Source organism: Periplaneta americana, chromosome 1, assembly GCF_040183065.1.
Source record: "Periplaneta americana isolate PAMFEO1 chromosome 1, P.americana_PAMFEO1_priV1, whole genome shotgun sequence".
Classification (NCBI taxonomy): domain Eukaryota; kingdom Metazoa; phylum Arthropoda; class Insecta; order Blattodea; family Blattidae; genus Periplaneta; species Periplaneta americana.
In genome coordinates, this window is record NC_091117.1 from 219,695,243 (window position 1) to 219,719,376 (window position 24,134).

Consider the following 24,134-nt stretch of genomic DNA (forward strand, 5'->3'; position numbering starts at 1 on the left):
TAGCGATAATAACCTGATCGTCGGCAAACATTAGTGTATCGAGAACTGTGTTTCGATTAATTTGAATTCCAGCATGATGACTTTGTCTCCAAATGTATAAAATATGGTTGATATATATATATATATATATATATATATATATATATATATAAATAATAAACAACAGAGGGGAAGGCCGCACCCTTGTCTAACACCTTGGTTTATGGAAGTCCAGCTAGTAGTTCCGCGTTTAGTTCTTATAGCAATTTCATTTTGTTGATATAAATTATAAATGGAGAGAGTGATTTGGTTTGGCACATTATCATAGCGTAAAATCTCTAAAAGTTTATTTCTATCAACGCTATCAAATGCTTTTATGAAATCAATAAAAGCTAAGTGGGTTGGAATATTAAATTCTGTGTGCTTTTCAATTAAAATCTTCATGGTGAAATAGCTGTCACAACATGATCTTCCTTTTCGGAATCCAGTCTGTCCTTCAGTGATTTTGTCTTCGTAAAGATGTGATAGTTTATTTTTGATTATGGCCGTATAGATCTTATATCCAGAATTGAGAAGACTTATACCCCTGTAATTTTCACTAATTTTTTGTTTCCTTTCTTATAAATGGGTACTACAATGGCTTTTTGCCAACTTTCTGGGGGTTTCGATCCTGCCCATATATTGTTTAAGAAATATAAAAATCGATAGGTAAGTTCGTCTCCAGCGTATTTAAAAAGCTCTAAATTTAAATTATCTTCGACTGGGGCTTTCCCGTTTTTTAAACGTTTATATACTTCAATGAGTTCATGATAAGTAATAATATCTGTTGTGTTGTTGTTGGAAGTCTTTAATGTAAGAGAGATGTTTTTTTGAAACCATATATTTTTAAAGTAATCAAGTAGAAATTCGTTAGGAATAGGGTTTGTAACAACATTTTCTTTTATCTCCGAATTTATTTTCTTTAAAATTTTGAAAGTTTTGGGTCTTGGTAATGTTAAATCCCGTTCTAATCTTGAGACGAAGTCATTCCATTTCTCTCGAAATGATTATGTAAACAATGTTAATATTAGTGAAATAATACAAAATGTAAACAAAAACTGAGTAATAAAATTCTTCTAGTGAATTTGAACACCAGTATTTTCAAGTTAGAAGATGACTACGATCATTCCGCAAGACTTGTTTTGTGTGTCAGGGAATTGCAAGACGTCAGCAACATTTGACACGGTCGTGCGCCTCCATCCAGTCAGCCCGTCACGTTCCAGATAAACGCGTGTTGTCTTCGGCAGCACATTCCTGGCACAATCAGCTGTTGTAGGTGGACGAAGTTCTGATGTGTAACTAATGCAAGCAATCGCAGCGAAAACATGTATTTACCAATGTCACGCGTGAATAAACAATATATAAAGCCAGCACGCACAGAAACGTCCTATTTCATTGCAGGCGGCTGTTTTCGTAAGAAGTGACATATCTTTAACTACATCATGCTCGTCAAGATTGTGTGTATCGCTCTAACCCTTCAGGTAAGAACAAATCGTTTAATATAATGTGGAAAATCCTACAAATAATATATTATTTACTGCAGTTATATTGAGGAAATAATCGCATTAAAACAATAATAATAAAAAAACACAGTAATAATATTAAATATTATAAATTATATTATCATCTTCACCATTATTATTATTATTATTATTATTATTATTATTATTATTATTATTATTATTATTATTTAACGGTGCAGATTACACAGTTCAAGACGGTACGAATGCACGAAATATCTACCTTTCATTTGCTTAATTTTTTACATTAATATAAGTATATTTGTCATAAAAACATGAACACATACATCAGTTAATATTTATGACGTCAGATTGACTTAATATTAATTTTCTTAATAACGTTTATGCTCGACCATGCCGAAATGTAGTAATTATACACCTGGTAGTAGCCCTTTAATGCACCTCTTAAAGTACAACTATTCGTTATAGTTCAGTTGTTCAGCCAATGAGAAATCACCTTGTACCTTTATAAAAGCGCAAGTATCGATTATTCTCGGATATGCAATCGAAAGACAACTAGAGAAAAGTCACGGAGGCTGGAAATCGAATACTGTCGCAGAAGGTTATGTTTTGTTACTATAATAATTAGTGTTAATTGTAAATAATATTCAAATAAATTCAATTTGTCATCTCGTGTTTCAATTCTAAATCAATTTCCTGGTTATATCAAGACTAATGTTCATGTTATTCTCTAGATTATATCACGGTCAATGACATTCGTTCCTCGGAAAAAATCAATACTTTCGCGTCTGCGCTCACAATTTAGAAGGCCAGTTCCCCTCCTCACTTACATAAACATAACATGAATACTTATGAATAATTTCAAGTTAGAAATATGATCGAGCATAAAAAAGTCGTATGAAACTTGCCTATAATGGTAATTAAGACGCTCGTATGAAAATTATGAAATTCGCTTGCGCTTGTTTCATAAACAAACATACTCGCGTCTTAATTACTACCATTATAGGCTCGTTGCATAATTTATTATTGTATTTCTAATTCAAAATTATACGAGTATTTATAGTTATTATAAAACAAATACGAACAATTAACAAACACGCACAGACTCACACAGATATTACACACACACACACACACACAGCGTGAACCATAAGTAGTATCATTAATTTCAGTGGGTTACTCTTTGGGATATTTCAAACAAAAAGTTCACTACAGTTTTGTTTCTTTTTGCATCCTTTTCGAGATACAAATTGTTTTATATGAAACACTTCATGGCGTGTTTTGGGAAAGCCATTGATTTATATCCCAATATGCTCAGTCAATTTAAGAGATCAGTGTATTATGATAATTAATGATTGAAATAATTCAATTATTGCCCTTTAAATGTGCAGAAATTTGATCCGAACAAATGTAATTTTTCGTTCTGAAAGGAAAATTTTCAAAGTTACATTTGTTCGGGACAGATTTCTGCATATTTAATGGAACAAAACTATAATTCTTTAAATAATTATCATAATACACTGTTCTCTTAAATTGACTGAGCATGTTGGGAATTAAATCAATGGCTTTCCCAAAACACGCCATGAAGTGTTTCATATAAAACAATTTTTATCTTGAAAAGGAAGCAAAAACGAGCAAAACTGTATTAGTATTTTTGTTTGAAATATCTCAAAGAATAACTCTCCTGAAATTAATGACATTCACGGTTCACCTTGTATAAATACTGCACAGTTCATACACACATACGTAGGCATATAGACTACGTATATACGTACATGATCAAAGTAAAACTTTATTCTTTTGTGTAAGCAAAGCTCTCCTATATGCAAGGCACATTTTGATATCACTCCTACAAGTCTATGGGTCAGAAATAAATTTGTTCGCTATAAATAGCGAGTGAGCTTCCACAGAGTAAACTGTATCCACCTCGTGTCAATGGAATTCCCTGTCACAAAGTAGGCCTATTAGGGGCTGCAAGACAATAACACCTTTAAGGACAGCTTATAAGCAAAGCTCGGAAGTTGGGGACTTGTGTCTTTGAACGTGGCTAAGCGACCGGACTTCAATGTCAACAAACTCCCGCTTCCAGCACAGAGGTACTGTCAGGTCTGCTATAAAAGTGGTTCCTGGCTGGAACAACATAATGATAATATTATGGTAGGTTGAAACACGTAATTTTATAGCATATATATATATATAAATAAACATGCAAAATACATCAAATTTACAGTTCTGCTCTGTACATTTCATTACAGTATATGACTACATGCATTCGAAGATTTTCGAACCCATAAATTCTTCGTCTGTTAGTTAAACATGATTTGAAACGAAGGAAACTTATTTCCACGTCACATGAAGTGACGGGAGCAAACTTTAATTTTTTTATTTTATTTATTTTAACTAGCTACCTAGTGAGTACAAATTGCATTTATAAAATAAAAATGTTTCTAGCCACTACCGTAAGAGCCAGGCTCGTGTACGGTGTGGTCTTAGTGAATAATATAACATAAAATTTACAAGGACAGTTTACCAAATACAGTAACTTAATTCAAACCAATAAATACAACACAAGAGCAAGAATAAAGAAGAAAGGGAAAACGAGAGAAAAATACACATTTAATATAAATTGACAATCCGACAGAAGCCAGTGATATTCAATAAAAACATGAATATAGTCGATAGAAATAAAAGGTAAAAAAAGTACATTTGTTACTATTATATATCATGGATAATTTTACAAAATTATTTTTTAAAAGTTTCAATTTTTTAAAATTTCAAATTTGGAAAATGGTTTGAAATTTTATTATAAAGTCTTGGGCCTAAATAAAATACTGAATATTTCACTGTCACTGTTTCCTCTTCGATTTTCAGCAGATCTCGTATCTGAGAAAGATAAGTATATCCTAAATTTTTCTCGCAAATAGTTTTCAATTAGTGTATCACTACTAGGGAAGGTCCCTCTACGACTTGATCCATGGCTATGGACAAATTCTCCATCAATTTAAAGGACTGCAATGTCTTTCAATGAATGCCCGTTTCCAGCTCTAGTTTATGTGTGGTACAACTTACAAGATATAAACTCTGCATTAGAAGAAAATAATGTATCTCCTCAGAATTCCTCCACGAAATTCTGTACCTAAAATTTAAGAAATGCATTTTCAAACTTCCATAACACCCATTCGAATAACACGTATTTTCTCATTCCTCAGACAGACCATTTACCTGTAATTCTCTGAATGTCATTGGCTTCGACGTGACACAGTTTATTCGTTCGTCTTCTTGCCATTCGATGTGACCACTTTCTTAGTACAAACGACTGTCCCTGAGCACTTGCAGCGTGAGCTTTGTGTACGTTATGCCTGTAACCTTACTCAAGCACACGACACACAAGTCCCCAAGATCCGAGCTTTGCTTATAAGATAACCTTATTAGCATTTCACTCCAATCATACTGATTTAAACTATCGCTGACTACATTGTTACTTCTTTCTTTAGACATCATCCTGATAGTGCTGTATTTTCAAAATTGTCTCATAATAATCTCTTTCTATTATCTAATATTATTTGAAATATATTAACATTCTATTATTTTAGTTTAATTCTGCTACACAGTTTATTTCAGTGTTTAATTAATAGTTCATAGTATTTTGTTGTTTAATTCGTAAATAACTCTTGTATACATGTAACTCTCATCTAAATCAAATTATTGAAGTTTGTAAGTTTATGCATATGTATATATAATTTTTGCTGGTTGAGTGGAAGAGAAGGCCTTACGGCCTTAACTCTGCCAGCTAAAATAAATCACTATTATTATTATTATTATTATTATTATTATTATTATTATTATTATTATTATTATTATTACAACTTAATGTAATAGTAAATTTATTAACTCTCTGTTACAGGGTATTGTGGCAGTTCCATATCAACGTGAGTATGAATAATGCATAAAATGTGAAGGAAATGGTTACGCTGATCCTTCTACGTATTTGTTTATGTATGTAGAGGAATAGGAAGTAATGGAATATTTCTACAAGACTCAATGATTATAGTACTTGTTTAATGGTACTCGTGTATTAATTTTTCAGGTGTGAAACGATCATCAGACTTAGTGGAAGTACCAAAAATACCGCGTAAGTTTGAATAACATGATTTCCGGCCATTTCGTTTTATCTAGGATGCTAAATAAAATTAATCAATGAATTCTCTTCCTCAGTCCCTCTCTCCCTTGACCCGTCAGCTACTCTGAAAGGATTACAACTCCCTGGTAAGTGATAAATCAACTTCACAGTATGTTACCACGTGAGAGCTACCCAGAGTAATAACACGATTTCATATTCTGAATTTCAGTCCTGGGAGGACTACCTTTTCTTGAAAGTAGGAGTCTCACGGGTATGTATAAACACCCGGCGCAAATATTTATCTGTCTAGAATTTTCTGTAACTTTTATTGATCAGAATGCTAAGAATCCAGGGCATTTTAATTTAATTTCAGGAAAAGGCCTAGAATTAGAGATATGCACCATTTATGTGTTGTTTTAATTGCGGACTTCGTATCATGGTGACCACATAACAAAGAAATCCCATCAGTTTTGAATGAAAAATGAGCAAAGGGCGTCACACAATCATATAGGTCTTCAAAATATAACAGACTTTTAGAAAGAACGCTTTGATGTGCTGGAATTTCTTAAATACAAATTTGTGACAATTAATATTTGAGGAGAAAAATTCGCTCCGGCGCCGGGGATCGAACCCGGGTCCTTTGGTTCTACGTACCAAGCGTTCTGACCACTGAGCCACGCTCAAATATTAATTGTCAACATTACAGAGTTATAATTATTAATAAATACATAATATTCTATAATATAAAACGTTGTCTTGGTATAATTAAGCCACAGAAAAACTATACACTGAAATTAGTCTTCTAGTGTGAGTTTTTAAAAAGCTTAAAATAAATTAGAGTTTATCAAGAGTTTTTCATATGCCCGAGTAACACCAGTGTTGACATTGTTATATATTATGATAAACGTGTATGTTTATTTTCAAACATAAAATGCAAATAACGTAATTTTTCAGAAATATTTGTCTTGTTTTCTTCATAGTAACAATGTTTCTGTGTCTAATTTGAATTAGTTTTTCGTTGTACATACGTGTTTCGTATATGTTACGATAACGCCAGTCATTGGCCATTCTCATTCCCTTTGTACCTGTACGTAATACATTATGCAATTTTCATTGCCTTCTCGTTGCCAACATAGTCGGCTGAATAAAAATTATCAAAATGTTATTTGTGTAATGTCACAGACAAGACTGGTGTTAGGATAATTACATGTGCGTACTTGTAGATATGTACTAATTCCATACAAGTAAGATCAATATGAGGTTCAAATCTGTGTTCAGACAGTTAATTATACAAACAGCAATTCTACAATGTAAAATTATTTTTTTCTATTTCAGGAGGTCTTCCACTTATAGGCGGAGGTTCAGGTAAGACAAAATTGTTTTTAAAATGTACAAGACACAGGAAATAGCTACTCGTAGTAACTGATTTAATACTTACTTACTGGCTTTTAAGGAACCCGGAGGTTCATTGCCGCCCTCAGATAAGCCCGCCATTGGTCCCTATCCTGAGCAAGATTAATCCACTCTCTACCACCATATCCCACCTCTATCAAATCCATTTTAATATTATCTTCCCATCTACGTCTCGGCCTCCCCAAAGGTCTTTTTCCCTCCGGCCTCCCAACTAATACTCTATATGCATTTCTGGATTCGCCCATACGTGTTACATGTCCCGCCCATCTCAAACGTCGGGATTTAATGTTCCTAATTATGTCAGGTGAAGAATACAATGCGTGCAGCTCTACGTTGTGTAACTTTCTCCATTCTCCTGTAACTTCATCCCTCTTAGCCCCAAATATTTTCCTAAGAACCTTATTCTCAAACACCCTTAATCTCTGTTCCTCTCTCAAAGTGAGAGAGTCCAAGTTTCACAACCATAGAGAACAACCGGTAATATAACTGTTTTATAAATTCTAACTTTCAGATTTTTTGACAGAAGACTAGATGACAAAAGCTTCTCAACCGAATAATAACACGCATTTCCCATATTTATTCTGCGTCTAATTTCCTCCCGAGTGTCATTTATGTTTGTTACTGTTGCTCCAAGATATTTGAATTGTTCCACCTCTTCAAAAGATAAATCTCCAATTTTTATATTTCCATTTCGTACTATATTCTGGTCACGAGACATAATCATATACTTAGTCTTTTCGGGATTTACTTCCAACCCAATCGCTTTGATTCAACTAGAATTTCCGTGTTTTCCCTAATCGTTTGTGGATTTTCTCCTAACATATTCACGTCATACGCATAGACAAGCAGCTGATGTAACCCGTTCAATTCCAAACCCTGCCTGTTATCCTGAACTTTCCTAATGTCATATTCTAGAGCGAAGTTAAAAAGTAAAGGTGATAGTGCATCTCCCTGCTTTAGCCCAATTTATACTAAATAATGGATTGTTAAGTCTAACAACTACGCCATTTTAATCACTTTTGTTAAGAATGGATATTTTGAAATTATAATTTAAAATTCTCTATCGATAATATTTTTTTTGTAAAGACTATTAACATCGAGTGTAAATTATTATATTTCAAGTACACCTTTGAGTAATGGATAGCTAAAAATTGTAAACGGTCATGCAAAATCTCATGTTCTACAGACACATCAAAAACTCTTTCCTTACGTTTTTATTGTACCTTGTTTTTTTTACTATACCATGCAGGCTTTGCTTAATGTTAAGTGTTAGTTGCCATGGTAATATTTTACACTGCATAGGTACAATCAGGACGTAGTTATAAATGCAAGGAAAAAGTTTTTGATGTCACTTTACCTCCTCGTGTGTCAGGCCTGTAGGGGGAGGGTACAGGCTATGGTTTGTTTATATTCTCTAGCTGTACATTATTTCCGGTTGAATTGAAACACACGGAAAGGATTTGAATAATGCTTGAGAATTAAATTTGTTTATAGAGTAACAGTGCATGCCGAAAATTGGTTTTATGTTACAACAATAGCTAAAAGCATACTATATCTTCCCAAATATTTCGGAATATACTTCAGACAGCATCATAATAGTAAGTCACTGCACTTCGCATAAAAGCTAAGTAAACATCTTCCGTTTTGAAATAGAAAATTGAAATAACGTCATTTTGTATACAAATTTCCATGTTTTCCTTCTAATAATGTGTTGTGTACCTGAAACGTTTTCCCTTCTTATTTTGCATACGCTTATCGCATTTCTTACAACACGAATATTGAGTATATTTTGTATTTGCATTGCCTTTTTGTAATCAATAGAGTCGATGTAATAAAATTCGCCCAAATTTTTCCATGTCACAAATTAAAACTGTAGACTAGTGTGAAGGTAATTTCTCTTTCATAACTATAAGACATAAAGGGTTCAGAACCATAGTGGGCCAAGCGCCATTTATTAAAAACGGAGAAAGCAAGGGTTAAAGTTGAGTGAGTACCATAGTTCAATGAAGACTGGCATATCATTTAGTTTTAATGTGTATACTTTATATTATTTGCTATATGTTTCCATTGAATTATGATAGTAACTTCATTTCAACCCTTGTTTTCTAAGGTTTTAGTAAATGGCGCTTAGCCCACTATGGTTCTGAACCCTGTTAATTTCGTAGAATTACAATATTGTTAATTTCAGTTATTCGTTATATATATGGTGAAATACAAAATTAATTTTCTCTATTTCAGGAGGTCTTCCTGTTCTAAGTGGAGTTTCAGGTAAGACAAGTTATTAAAATTTACAAGACACAGTAAATCAAAACTATTGACTGACTTATACTTTTTTTCTTCTCGCACGTTTTTGTGAATGTAAAAATGATATTTGTGGAGTTACATATATATATATATATATATATATATATATATATATATATATATATATATATATATGCAAGGGACGTATACCAGAAAACGATGTTCGGAAGAAATGACATTTGAAATTTTCATTTCGGTTTAGTGCTTGTACTAAGTACTTAACAAAACCTTTTAATGAATACAGTAATAAACTTTATTATTTATTATTGAAGACAATTCTTTGAAATAGATATTGTAACATTTGAAATAGTAACTCGCATTTTAAAATGTGCCAGTATATTCCCTTAGTAAATACAACAATAATGACAGCAATTTAATGTAATAAAACTATATTCAAATAGCTGTTTTAAGTAACTTATAATAAATAAGCTTAATACTTATTTACAAATGGCTTTTAACGAACCCGAAGGTTCATTGCCACCATCACATAAGCCCGCCATCGGTCCCTATTATGTGCAAGATTAATCCAGTCTCTATCATCATATCCCACCTCCTTCAAATCCATTTTAATATTATCCTTCCATCCATGTCTCGACCTCCCCAAATGTCTATTTCCCTCCGGTCTCCCAACTAACACTCTATATGCATTTCTGAGTTCGCCCGTACTGCTACATGTCCTGCCCATCTCAAACGTAATAACAATAATAATAATAATAATAATAATAATAATAATAATAACAATAATAATAATAATAATTTGTTGAGCAGAGCAAATCAAGGAATTTCTGTTAGTAAGATATAGCCTAAAAAGAAAACGTTTACACGTAAGTCATCAATAATATATACTATAAGTAATCTATTAATATTAGAGGAGACAAATTCGCTCCGGCACCGGGTCCTTCGTTCTACGTACCAAGAGCTCTAACCATTGAGCTACACCAAAGTTCAATCCACAGCACCGAGGACCCCCTCTCCTCGAGTGTTTTTCCCTTTTTGGCCTGACTCCAAGTTGAACAGGTATGTAGCCTTTTTGTATTAAGTCAACTACCAAGTTAACTTGGAGTCAGGCCAAAAAGGGAAAAACTCTGGAGGAAAGGGATTCGATCCGGTGCTGTGGATTGAACTTCGGTGTAGCTCAATGGTTAGACCGTTTGGTACGTAAAACCAAGGACCCGGATTCGATCCCCGGTGCCGGAGCGAATTTTTCTCCTCTAATATTAATTGTTACAGTAATAGACGTATTCTGTAGGACCAAAAATTAATCTTCACGTAGATTCTTCGGGCAACAGTGCATATTACTGTGGAATCCCGGCCACCAAGGCACTCAACTGAGTGCACTTCTTGTATAATGGCAGTTGACCGGAGCGAATTTTTCTCCTCCAATATTAATTGTTAAAGTAGCCACGTTCAATTAGTAGGCTAGCGGTGTCAAAGAGGACGGAAGCTTTGTAGTTTCAATAATTTTAATTATGTCGCTGTCCATTGTCGTCAAGTCTTTTGGAGACCGCTCTAATACTCCACGCGGAGTGTATGGACGGAAGCTTTGTAGTTTCAATAATTTTAATTATGTCGCTGTCCATTGTCGTCAAGTCTTTTGGAGACCGCTCTAATACTCCACGCGGAGTGTATGGACGGAAGCTTTGTAGTTTCAATAATTTTAATTATGTCGCTGTCCATTGTCGTCAAGTCTTTTGGAGGCCGCTCTAATACTCCACGCGGAGTGTATGGACGGAAGCTTTGTAGTTTCAATAATTTTAATTATGTCGCTGTCCATTGTCGTCAAGTCTTTTGGAGGCCGCTCTAATACTCCACGCGGAGTGTATGGACGGAAGCTTTGTAGTTTCAATAATTTTAATTATGTCGCTGTCCATTGTCGTCAAGTCTTTTGGAGGCCGCTCCAATACTCCACGCGGAGTGTATGGACGGAAGCTTTGTAGTTTCAATAATTTTAATTATGTCGCTGTCCATTGTCGTCAAGTCTTTTGAAGGCCGCTCCAATACTCCACGCGGAGTGTATGGACGGAAGCTTTGTAGTTTCAATAATTTTAATTATGTCGCGCTGTCCATTGTCGTCAAGTCTTTTGAAGACCGCTCCAATACTCCACGCGGAGTGTATGGACGGAAGCTTTGTAGTTTCAATAATTTTAATTATGTCGCTCTGTCCATTGTCGTCAAGTCTTTTGGAGGCCGCTCTAATACTCCACGCGGAGTGTATGGACGGAAGCTTTGTAGTTTCAATAATTTTAATTATGTCGCTGTCCATTGTCGTCAAGTCTTTTGGAGGCCGCTCCAATACTCCACGCGGAGTGTATGGTCGGAAGCTTTGTAGTTTCAATAATTTTAATTATGTCGCTGTCCATTGTCGTCAAGTCTTTTGGAGGCCGCTCCAATACTCCACGCGGAGTGTATGGTCGGAAGCTTTGTAGTTTCAATAATTTTAATTATGTCGCTGTCCATTGTCGTCAAGTCTTTTGAAGGCCGCTCCAATACTCCACGCGGAGTGTATGGTCGGAAGCTTTGTAGTTTCAATAATTTTAATTATGTCGCTGTCCATTGTCGTCAAGTCTTTTGGAGGCCGCTCCAATACTCCACGCGGAGTGTATGGACGGAAGCTTTGTAGTTTCAATAATTTTAATTATGTCGCTGTCCATTGTCGTCAAGTTTTTTGGAGGCCGCTCCAATACTCCACGCGGAGTGTATGGTCGGAAGCTTTGTAGTTTCAATAATTTTAATTATGTCGCTGTCCATTGTCGTCAAGTCTTTTGAAGGCCGCTCCAATACTCCACGCGGAGTGTATGGACGGAAGCTTTGTAGTTTCAATAATTTTAATTATGTCGCTGTCCATTGTCGTCAAGTCTTTTGAAGGCCGCTCCAATACTCCACGCGGAGTGTATGGACGGAAGCTTTGTAGTTTCAATAATTTTAATTATGTCGCTGTCCATTGTCGTCAAGTTTTTTGGAGGCCGCTCTAATACTCCACGCGGAATGTATGGACGGAAGCTTTGTAGTTTCAATAATTTTAATTATGTCGCTGTCCATTGTCGTCAAGTTTTTTGGAGGCCGCTCTAATACTCCACGCGGAATGTATGGACGGAAGCTTTGTAGTTTCAATAATTTTAATTATGTCGCTGTCCATTGTCGTCAAGTTTTTTGGAGGCCGCTCTAATACTCCACGCGGAATGTATGGACGGAAGCTTTGTAGTTTCAATAATTTTAATTATGTCGCTGTCCATTGTCGTCAAGTTTTTTGAAGGCCGCTCCAATACTGCACGCGGAGTGTATGGACGGAAGCTTTGTAGTTTCAATAATTTTAATTATGTCGCTGTCCATTGTCGTCAAGTTTTTTGAAGGCCGCTCCAATACTCCACGCGGAGTGTATGGACGGAAGCTTTGTAGTTTCAATAATTTTAATTATGTCGCGCTGTCCATTGTCGTCAAGTCTTTTGAAGGCCGCTCCAATACTCCACGCGGAGTGTATATATAAACCAGACTTGCAAATTTTAGCAGTGTGTCTTGTCCCATGTTATATTAATATATAGCAGCAACAAACAAGACGTGACAACGTCGCATTTTCATTTTATTATCGGTGCATGCAATAAAGACCTACAAATCTTAAAAGGAATGCCGCTGCCTAATAATTAAACGAGGCAACTATACCGTAACAGACATATAGGCTACTGTAGGACCAAATAAATTAATCTTCACGTAGAAGTTATCTTAAAAATAAAACACTGTGTCGGCATAATTATGTCATGTGAAGAAAACTATTACATTGAAATTAGTCTCACAATGTGAGTTTTTGAAAAGCTTAAAATAAATGAGATTTTATCGATAGTTTTGTATATGCCCGAGTAATACCAGTGTTGACATTGTTATATATTATCATAAACGTATATGTTTATTTTCAAACTTAAAATGCAAATAACGTAATTTTTCAGAAATATTTTTCTTGTTATCTTCATAGTAACAATGTTTCTATGTCTAATTTGAATTAGTTTATTGTTGTACATAAATGTTTCACATTTTTTGCGATAACGCCAGTAAATGATGATTCACATTCCCTTTGTACCTGTACGTAATACATTATACAATTTTCATTGCCTTCTCGTTGCCAACATTGTCGATTGAATAAAAATTACCAAAATGTTTTTTGTGTAATGTCACAGACAAAACTGGTGTTAGGATAATTACATGTGCATACTTGTAGATATGTACTAATTCCATACAAGTAAGATCAATATGAGGTTCAAATCTGTCTTCGGACACTTAATTATACAAACAGCAATGCTACAATTTAAAATTATTTTTCTCTATTTCAGGAGGTCTTCCACTTATAGGAGGAGGTTCAGGTAAGACAAAATTGCTTTAAAAATGTACAAGACACAGGAAATAGCTACTCGTATAACTGATTTAACATGGCGTTCTTAATTTAATCTTACTAGTGGCTTTTGCAGCAAATGCTGGAAACTGAGTTCATTAGACGTTCAAATATACATTTTTCAGATTTATTTTCAATGAAGAATACCAGACATTCTGAAAGATATTTGCTTCCATAATAATGAAAGATACTCTCTCTCGAGCCAATACTGAAAAGAACGACGCATATAAATATCTACACCACACCGCCATTAAACATATGAAAAAGACCCAACCCCACTTGATTAATAACTATAAAAATATTTGATTTTTAATAATATGATTATCTTACGTAAGTTTTATAGCTTTCAGTAACATATACTATATATCCGCCACTCAGTAAAATATAGAAATCAAAATCTAATTTAAGTTATTCTCTACATCTATTTATATAACCCCAAAACTCTTCACTTTCATATCATCAATATAACATTAATATGTATAATTAATAAAAAATAGTCACATCGTGGCATTAACTACAATAATATTTCATTTCTAATAGCAATAATGTCATCAAACCACCTTAAGTTTTGTAGTTTTTAATATACAATACACAGCTGTACCCAGAAAATTACACACCATATAATCGAACCTGTAAATTATTTTAGTAAGTTAAGTTTTTAATAACCAATTTAATTAGAGCATTCTTGCAGATCATGGCCTTCGTGTAATATTGTTTACTGTAGTGTGTGTTTTGTTTTATTCTGAAATGCAACACTGCCGACTTGATGCTCGCTTCGCTTCTCCTGAATGCAACTAGCTAGTTCTCAAAACTGACGATAGATGGATTTTGGAAAATAGGAAAATTATGTAGGAAAATTGACATTTCACTGAAAACTACTATTTTTCTGAAAAAACTTTGGGTTCCAAGCTTCAAAATGAGGGACCATTTATTAAAATCCGTTCAGCCGTTTTCCCGTAATTTCCATTACCAGTTAAAATTATATAGATAGATAGATGGATTTATTGAGTAATATTATACATACAAATTTTATATTATCATAATTTTGTCTAATCCAATGCACTGGTCTTCTGACCGTTCGTGCTTTGTACCAAAAAGAATTTCTCCTTTGCAGATTCCCCCCCACCTATGATTAGGGCCTACATCCAACTACTCTCTACAAGAACACACATATTAAAATGGAAATGGCACAATAAAACACATTATATAATATATCCTAACCTAAAGGACCTAAAAGTGTACAGTTGGGTGTATACTATTATCCCCTCCTCAGTTCGCGTCGCAAACTTCGACAGCTGCAGTTCTAATCTTTCTCGCCTTCAAGAGGAACAATCCAGTCTTTTGTTCCCATTCTCTATTCCCCATGAGGTCAAGACATGCAAGCGAACTCCTATTCTGACTTAGCATCGAGGGTGGTAGATATTTTCTCCGTGCAATTTCCAATTCAACACACAGTAATAAAATATGCATATAAGAATCCTTTTCTTTGCAAAGCGGACAAAGACGCTCTCCTTCTTCCTTGACAATATTATTACCCTACCATGCCCCCAATCTTAGCCACGCTAAACCTGCTCTGCTGTCTTTGTTACAAGAATTTATGTAGTCACGCCTCCCCCAGTTAAGCATGAGATCTGATTGTAAATGTAGTGAGGACTTTTCCGAACATTGGAGCTCAATCTCTTGCCTCTCGATATCAATTAATCGCATCTTCACATTACGCCATACATTCCTCCTGTTATTCTCTCCTTTCTCCCACACCCATCCCATTCCTATATGATGCAGCCCTCTCTGTAGTTTATAAATCCACCCCTTTTCCCAGCCCTGTCTTTGTTGAACTTTGTAGCAAATCGACCGTAGAAGCGACTAATCCCCAAATATAATTTTTAACCAGTATTTTATCACCCTAACTTTCATATGAATTACTTCGTTTTGAAGCCCAAATTCCTTTAGCACCCCGCAGTTAGCTGTGCTTCTGCCAATTCCAAGTATTCGTTTCAGGAAGTCCGTTTGTACCTTATTTAGTTTTCCTGCATTTTCCCAACCCCAAATTTCCGCCCCATACAACATAGATGGCCTAACCACAGATCCATATACTAGCTCCAATGTTGCTGCAGGAATATCTGGCACTTTAGTGATCAATTTCAATACCTCCGCACTCTTTACCCGGCACTTGCGTTTCGTTATGTCAACATGCTTAGTCCATCTCCCGTTCATTGATTTTTTTTGAGAACAATATTAAAGAGAGTATCACTCTGAAAAATCACACGCAAAAAATCATGCATGTTTCACATTAATGACGACAATAAAATGTATTATTACAACTAAAACAACAGATTCTAGAAGTGAGAGTAGAAATGCAATAAACTAGTTTCCAATTAATTTTCGAGAAGGAATTTTCCCTATTATTATACAAGTGAAATAATTATTTACGTAACAGTAAAACAAAAATTTTACAGATATTGATTACAGGTAAAAGTTAATTAGATTACAATATTCCATCATTCTATCTGTCTGCCTGTTCGATAATGATATGAAGAGGAACATAATCTATATATATATATATATATATATATATATATATATATATATATATATATAAAACAAAAAACGTACACCTCATACATGCTTACGAAAAAGTTAATTTTCAGTTATGTAAGTAGTGCTTACACTACAGAAATTTCTGGAATTACAGGTGATTGTATATTTTGTGTAACATTTTCCGGTAGTTTTTTCATGTAAATTTGTTTATGCTCGACTATGCCGAAATGTAGTAATTATACACCTGGTAGCAGCCCTTTAATGGACCTCATTAAAGTACACCTATTCATTAAAGTTCAGGTGTTCCACCAATCAGAAAATACCATTGTAGCAATATGAAAGCGCAAGTATCGATTATTCTCGGATATGCAATCGAAAGACAACTAGCTCGAGATTAGACGATATTAAACTCAGTCGAAAAAAACAACACACAAATTAACATCAATTCACCGTCATCTTCCAGTCTTTCACAAAGCACATTCCCGCAAATTCATTTCATCAATTGCCGGAAAAAATCAATATGGTCGAGCATAAAAAATAGTATGAAACTTGACTATAATGGTAATTAAGACGCTCGTATGAAAATTATGAAACTCGCTTGCGCGTCTTAATTACTACCATCATAGGCTCGTTGCATAATGTACTAATTAGATATAATTTTAATAATGACACACTTTCATAGTTACGAATATAAAGACATTTACAAGATATAGTGTTGGTATGCATAATTGTAAAAATAATCCAGCAATTTGGTATTTGCTAATGTCATGTTTTGATGGGCATCAATTGATTTAATAAAAAATGACGAAAGCTGGTTTGTGTCTCACATAAGTTTAATTCGTTGTCTTTTGTTAAGGTTATTGAATAATCATATCTTTATTCCGTGTATTTTTCTTATTGCAGTATTTATTATCTTTGTCCTCAATAATTATTTGCTTTGAAAATCAATACTATAGAATTTAACACTACATCCCTCTATTTCAGGTGGCCTTCCTATTCTAGGTGGAGGTAAGATTTCTTCACAAATATGTTTATTTTTAGTAGGTTATTTTACGACGCTTTACCAACACCTTAGATTATTTAGCGTCTGAATGGGATGAAGGTGATAATGCCGGTGAAATGAGTCCGGGGTGCAGCACCGAAAGTTACCCAGCATTTGCTCTTAATGGAATGAGGAAAACCCCCTGAAAAACTCTCAACCAGGTTACTTATCCCAAATAGGATTTGAACCCAGTCCCGCTCATTTTCATTACTCCACACCTGCGGACTGTCAAATAATACTGTTATTACGGATGTATAATGTTAATTCAGAATCCGCATGTGAAATAAGATATATTTCCCAAAACATTCAAAACTTCTGAAAAAATAATGATGTTAATTGATTTTATTCGCCTTCTTTATGTAGATTCATTTAATTAAATGTAGACAAGAAATGTAACGCATAATAACTAAATGTGATGACTGCATATTTCAGGTCCTTCAGGTCTTCTTCAGGGCGGAAAAGGTGAGAAATTTTATGTATATAAAATAACCTTAGTGAAATTAATGTCAAACTGTTTCAATAATAAATCGATTCCTCAGAAACCGACGCTAACTTGCATACTGCCATAGCAACAAAACCTTTGTTGACCTCTATCGTTCAAATAACGCGTTTCCTGCCGTAAGAATAGTAAGCGAAGCGATGGTGTTTAGGTAAGAGGGTTTAACCCCAACTTTTTTAAATTTGATTTTTTGTTTTAATTAGTTAAAACGTATTTACAAAACGTGAATATATATATTTTTTTACAATTATGTTTACATTCTTTCATATAAAGCATAGATGGGCATCGTGCCTCACTTGAGAATTTGTGCGCTCGCTGACCTTCACAGGGCTTATCGCTCTGAGTGACATCATCTTCACAGTCCCCGTTCCTCCCTCACGTAGCTCCTAGGCGTGGGCAGGTTCTATATCAGTTTCATAAGCAATATCAGTAGTGGATTAATAGCATTATCAAAGCAGTGTGTACACGTTAGTAAACGATTTTTTCATGAGAAATGGGACGAAAAGTTTTTTTGCTGTTTAGAAGGGGAGAACATACGATGTATGTTATGCTCGAAAATCCTATTAGGCATTAATTAATTTAATATACAACGACATTACTCCTTATGTCATAAAGAACATGCTGAATTAGAAGGCAAAACAAATTAAATGTTATTTTTCGTACTATTCCGAAAAAAATTTATGATCTTAACATTTGCATAGTATACTAAATACGATATTATACCTTAAACACGCTGCATTAAAAGGTAGCCTACGAGGAATTAAATGTTGTTTGTACGTATTATTTCCAAAAGAAATTTATAAAAAAATATCACATGTGCGTAGGAAACGGAATATGATTTTATGAAATTATTTTAGGTCGAGAACTTGCAAATCTATTAATTAATCTTGATAAACGCCAGAATATTCAAGAAAATAAACGTAGACAACGTGATGGAATATTATTGGCTAGTTACGCAATTTCTCGCCTGTGATTTAAATCAATTCAATGATGGAGAAATAGTGAAGAGGTTTATGATTAAAGCTGCCGAATTAATTTGCCAAATTGAATAACAGTTTTCGAGAGTCTCGCGTTATCCAAGCGCTTTCCTAATAATTCGCCACTGACCGCCTTAGCGATTACGATAAGGTGACGCAGGTCACAGCAGTTTATATTTCCCATCCTACTCTGCAGTCTCCTCTCCTAGTAAACAAACTATTTCAAATCGAATGCCTCACGTAACCGAAAATTGTGCCCATGTATGATATAAAGTAACTAATAATGTGTTAAAATTTAAATTTGTTGTTCCTGAACATGTTTTTCTTTTGTGGGATGTGCCCTTTTACCTAAACACATTCAAAATATTACTGCTCGGGGTCACTCAACTCGCATCTGGTTTGTGTAAAATCATTTATGTTACACCCGGCATACATTAACGAATATTGCTTCTAGAGCGGCGGAAAAATTAAAATTGTTATACTTACTTACTTACAAATGGCTTTTCAGGAACCCGAAGGTTCATTGCCGCCCACACATAAGCCCGCCATCGGTCCCTATCCTGTGCAAGATTAATCCAGTCTCTATCATCATATCCCACGTCCCTCAAATCCATTTTAATATTATCCTCCCATCTACGTCTCGGCCTCCCTAAACGTCTTTTCCCTCCGGTCTCCCAACTAACACTCTATATGCATTTCTGGATTCGCCCATACGTGCTACATGGCCTGCCAATCTCAAACGTCTGGATTTAATGTTCCTAATTATGTCAGGTGAAGAAAACAATGCGTGCAGTTCTGCGTTGTGTAACTTTCTCCATTCTCCTGTAACTTCATCTCGCTTAGCCCCAAATATTTTCCTAAGCACCTCATTCTCAAACACCCTTAACCTATGTTCCTCTCTCAGAGTGAGAGTCCAAGTTTCACAACCATAAAGAACAACCGGTAATATAACTGTTTTATAAATTCTAACTTTCAGAATTTTTGGACAGCAGACTGGATGATAAGAGCTTCTCAACCGAATAATAACACGCATTTCTCATATTTATTCTGCGTTTAATTTCCTCCCGAGTGTCATTTATATTTGTTACTGTTGCTCCAAGATATTTGAATTTTTCCACATCTTCGAAGGATAAATCTCCAATTTTTATATTTCCATTTCGTACAATATTCTGGTCAAGAGACATAATAATATACTTTGTCTTTTCGGGATTTACTTCCAAATCGATCGATTTACTTGCTTCAAGTAAATAAAATTGTTATATAATATTTTATATATCATATCATTGAAAATTAATACTTCTTTCTTTGCAGTGAAATATTTTCACGGCAATAAACATTAATATAAGTGCTTCATGCGCTGTAATATTGCTTCTTCGGCTTTCTTTCCTTCAGATACAATTCGAAGTGTGTCAGATGAGTATAGGCCAAAACAGAATATAAATTTTATACTTGCTTCATAGAAGCTTTATGCAAAAGAAGTTACAATGCATGAATGATACAAATACAAATAGGCTACAAATACAAATACCCGCCACTGGACGAAAGAAAAACGCTTTTTTTTGCATTTAAATAACTTTGTATTCCATATTTCATTTCAGGTGGCTTGCCTATAGTCGGTGGACTAATGGGTAAGACCCTGAAACTTTTCAGCTAAAATTAACTTGTTGATATATATTACTGAAAATATTAATTATGTATACATACATATTTGTGTTTACTTACAGATGGGCTGCCACTTGTAGGAGGGCTCACAGGTAATAGTTCAAATGGTACTTTATTTTGCCGTCATAGTGTATTATATTTTTTTTTTATTTTAGTAGCTTGTTTTACGACGCTTCATCAACAGCTTAGGTTATTTAGCGTCTGAATGAGATGGTGATAATGCCGGTGAAACGAGTCCTGGGTCGAGCACCGAATGTTACCCAGCATTTGCTCATATTGGGTTGAGGGAAAACCCCGGAAAAAACCTCAACCAGGTAACTTTCCCCGACCGGGAATCGAACCCGGGCCACCTGGTTTCGCGGCCAGACGCGCTGACCGTTACTGCACAGGTGTGGATTTGTATTATACATACGAACACTTATTCATATTAGCTACTTGGAAACATTGCTAATAATTAGCAAGTAACACGATTATGTTACTTCTTTCAATTTAGTACTTATAAAATGACTACCAAATTAATTTAATGAAGTTTTACACTTATAATATTATGCTACAAATGTAGGCCTATGTGTTATTTCTTAAGTAACGATATGATATTCAAAATATAATCATTTTCAACATTTAAAATATATAAAATAATTGTAAACCTAAAAGCCCATCTACGTGGTATTACTCATTAGATTTACATAAATATCAAATCTATACTAATTTCATACATCCGAAAATTTTGTGTAATTGAAAATATTAACTCAATTATTTAGCAGAACATAGACTGTATACTTAGAGTAATTTTTTGCATCACAAGAGACACACACACACACATTTATAAGACACGTAGTAATATATCACAATTTACCATTCAGATTTTAAATATCACCGATAAATATTTCGTATACAGGGTGATTCACGAGGAACGGTAAAAAATTTAGGATACGATATCTTAGGCCATTTTGAGTGGAAAAGTTCATATGAACATAGGTCCATTTTCGAACGATGGCGGAGCTAGATACACTTTTTTTTTGGTAGAACGTCTCGCCCCAATGTGAATCAGACGTTACCATATGCTGCTGACGTGAGACAAGGTCAAGGTCGCAATGAATGACGTAACATTGGAATCTACATTGTGAACGATGTAGATAAGAGGAAGAAACCGGGTGGTGGGGCATTACAAATGTCCAATCGCCTGTCCTTGTCTGATGTAATGATACAGAACCCGCAGATAACACAAATAGCCTACACTATCATCAATTCACAGCAGTCCAGTCAGCTACCTACAGTACAGTAGTTATACAGGTACAGTTATCGGAAGTGTTAACTTGTGTTTTTCAGATGTCTTATAAATTTTCGAATACAGAATACGCAGATATTGTGTATGTTTATGGTTTGTGCGATAGAAGTTCCTTGCGTGCCGTCGCTGAATATGAACGACGCTTTCCGAACAGAAGGGTATACCATATCGAAGAGTACTTATTGTCTATGGGGTTGGATGAAAGACTTGGTATAGCAAAGGAAGGGGGAAACGAGAGAGGCGCTAATCGACCGTATTTTGGATGCGGCATAGAGAACAGTTACGTGCAACTCTCCCGAGCGATGAGCGCGATTCATGCCCGAGCGCAACAGTGCATTGAAGCAGAAGGAGGTACCTTTGAAAATGTGCGAAAACATCGACTCCGAATCTTAGAAGTTTTTGTGAAATCAAAGAGCCATATCTCCGTAATCGTTCGAAAACGGACCTATATTCATATGAAGGTTTTGACTCAGAATAACTTCAGAATTCACATCCTAAATTGTTTACCTTTCCTCGTGAATCACCCTGTATAATGCAGTATAAGTTGATTTATTCCGCGTCTTATACTACATCCCATAATAACAAATTCCAGTATTATAGCTCTAAATCCTATTATAATCCCAAAGATGATAGATGTTACAAATATAGTTTGTCAAATTCAAATTTTTTGTCGATAATTTCCCTAAGCACATCATTTAATATAGCTTTACCAACAATTAAATTTCATCATGTCAGAAATACTAAAACTATATCTATATTATATAAGTTAAAAAGACGACGCGATTTTAACAATTTAATAATGAATTGCAAAAGAATTTGGACCTTTCGGAAACAAGAATTGTCAATATTACATAGAGGACTTGAGAATTTTTATATTGACAACTTGATAAAATATAATAATTTTGTTATGTCATAAAGAGAATTTTAAATTTCTACAAGAAATAGGAATTGTGTATTTTCGCGAAAAAATTAATTGTTAAAACACGGCTGCGTGCAATGAAACAAGAATGTATAAATATAAATTTGCTTTACATAGTTTAACCAACGACCGAGAGAAAGAAAGACTACAGAGGCTTCTGAAACGCCCGGTACGCAAAATTCCTTTCGTCATTGAAACAGATCACTTGGACGAACGTTCGTGAAAGATAAAATAACTCTGTACTGCATGTCTGAGAATTCTATTTGTCAGGATGCCACGGCAAGAAAGGACGTGAGAAATGAACAGTGCAGTGTGAATAAATCGAATAGCAAAAACACAGACGTATCCCCACCCACGTTTTTGAAAATCCACTGCGTTTACACTTAAATCAACCACTCTCAATACATCGCAACTCTGTAAACAAGTAGGGCTATTCGTTACTTTAATAATTTTTGTACATATATTTATTTGTATTAAAAAATATATTCTCAGGTTCACCCCTGTTATTTTCATTAAATGGTAACAGTTTTTAATATTTGAACTCTAACGGGAGTGATGGATATTGAAGATCACTGTTCGTTAACAGAAAACCGCAATTCAAATCACACAAAGTTTGTGTGCACTCAATGTTGGTTGCTTGGCGGTTGTCTGCCCACTTTGAGGTCTTGGATATAAAGAGAGGAATTGAGTCGGGGTCTGGTAGAGTTCCTGGGTAGCTCAGTTGGTAGAGCCTTGGTGCTTTTAGCCAAAGGTCCCAGGCTCGATGCCCAGCCCCGGAACAATTTTTCCCTTGAAAATTATTTAAATCAGCTTCATAGGGAGCTATAACTGATAGATAGATTTGCATCAATATAACGTTCTGGATAGTAGATCTCAGTAATGGAATAAGTTTATAGAGTCATCTTCCAGCCTTCTCTAGATCTATGTCATATATACAAATGAGCCGTTCAGAGCAGAAGCGGTGTAAGTCAAAAATGGATAATGAGGATTAAAGTAAACATTCTGTAAAATACAGCGCAAAGTAGCAATTGATATTCAATTTATTTAAACTATTAAGGTGCTATTCATAGACATTTCGCAGCACGCGCTACGAGCGTACTAAGCTAGCCCCGGCTATCCACTGGTTACTAGTACAGAATTCAAATCATATCCTATCGCTAACACTGGTTTATGAATACGAAAAACGCTGATCATCCACCGGAAACCCGCGCTGAAAATGTCTATGAATAAGGCCCTAAGTAGTCAGTGGATATCAAGAAGGCAATATTAATTACTACTTTTCGCTGTATTTTACAGAATTTTGACTTTAAAACTCATTACCCAATTTTGACTTACACCACTTTTGCTCTGAACGGCTCATATGCAACGGTAGAAATACGCCAAAATGCCGTACCACATTCAACAAACGAAAGCCTCAGATCATGCATACCTTACTTCATCTACATATTGTGCAGTTCAAGTAGATTTCAATAACTCTACGAAATTTTGCATGAAA

The 24,134-nt window shown here is 34.8% G+C and overlaps 1 protein-coding gene across 8 annotated transcripts in view; it reads left to right on the forward strand.

Moving 5' to 3' along the window:
• The first annotated feature begins 1,287 nt into the window (after positions 1-1,287).
• The window catches only part of LOC138708160 (uncharacterized), a 29,278-nt gene continuing 6,431 nt past the window's right edge, over positions 1,288-24,134 (forward strand). The window contains exons 1-12 of one of the 8 annotated variants that reach the window (XM_069838420.1): positions 1,299-1,499; positions 5,404-5,428; positions 5,587-5,631; positions 5,715-5,765; positions 5,849-5,890; positions 6,955-6,984; positions 9,271-9,300; positions 13,656-13,685; positions 17,237-17,260; positions 17,727-17,756; positions 20,369-20,398; positions 20,495-20,524. In XM_069838420.1, coding sequence (XP_069694521.1) covers positions 1,461-1,499; positions 5,404-5,428; positions 5,587-5,631; positions 5,715-5,765; positions 5,849-5,890; positions 6,955-6,984; positions 9,271-9,300; positions 13,656-13,685; positions 17,237-17,260; positions 17,727-17,756; positions 20,369-20,398; positions 20,495-20,524 — 406 coding nt within the window. In that variant the 5' untranslated portion in view covers positions 1,299-1,460. Of the gene's footprint in view, positions 1,500-5,403; positions 5,429-5,586; positions 5,632-5,714; positions 5,766-5,848; positions 5,891-6,954; positions 6,985-9,270; positions 9,301-13,655; positions 13,686-17,236; positions 17,261-17,726; positions 17,757-20,368; positions 20,399-20,494; positions 20,525-24,134 lie in introns of all 8 variants that reach the window. The other 7 variants (XM_069838436.1, XM_069838441.1, XM_069838426.1 and 4 more) reach the window with 7 other exon arrangements.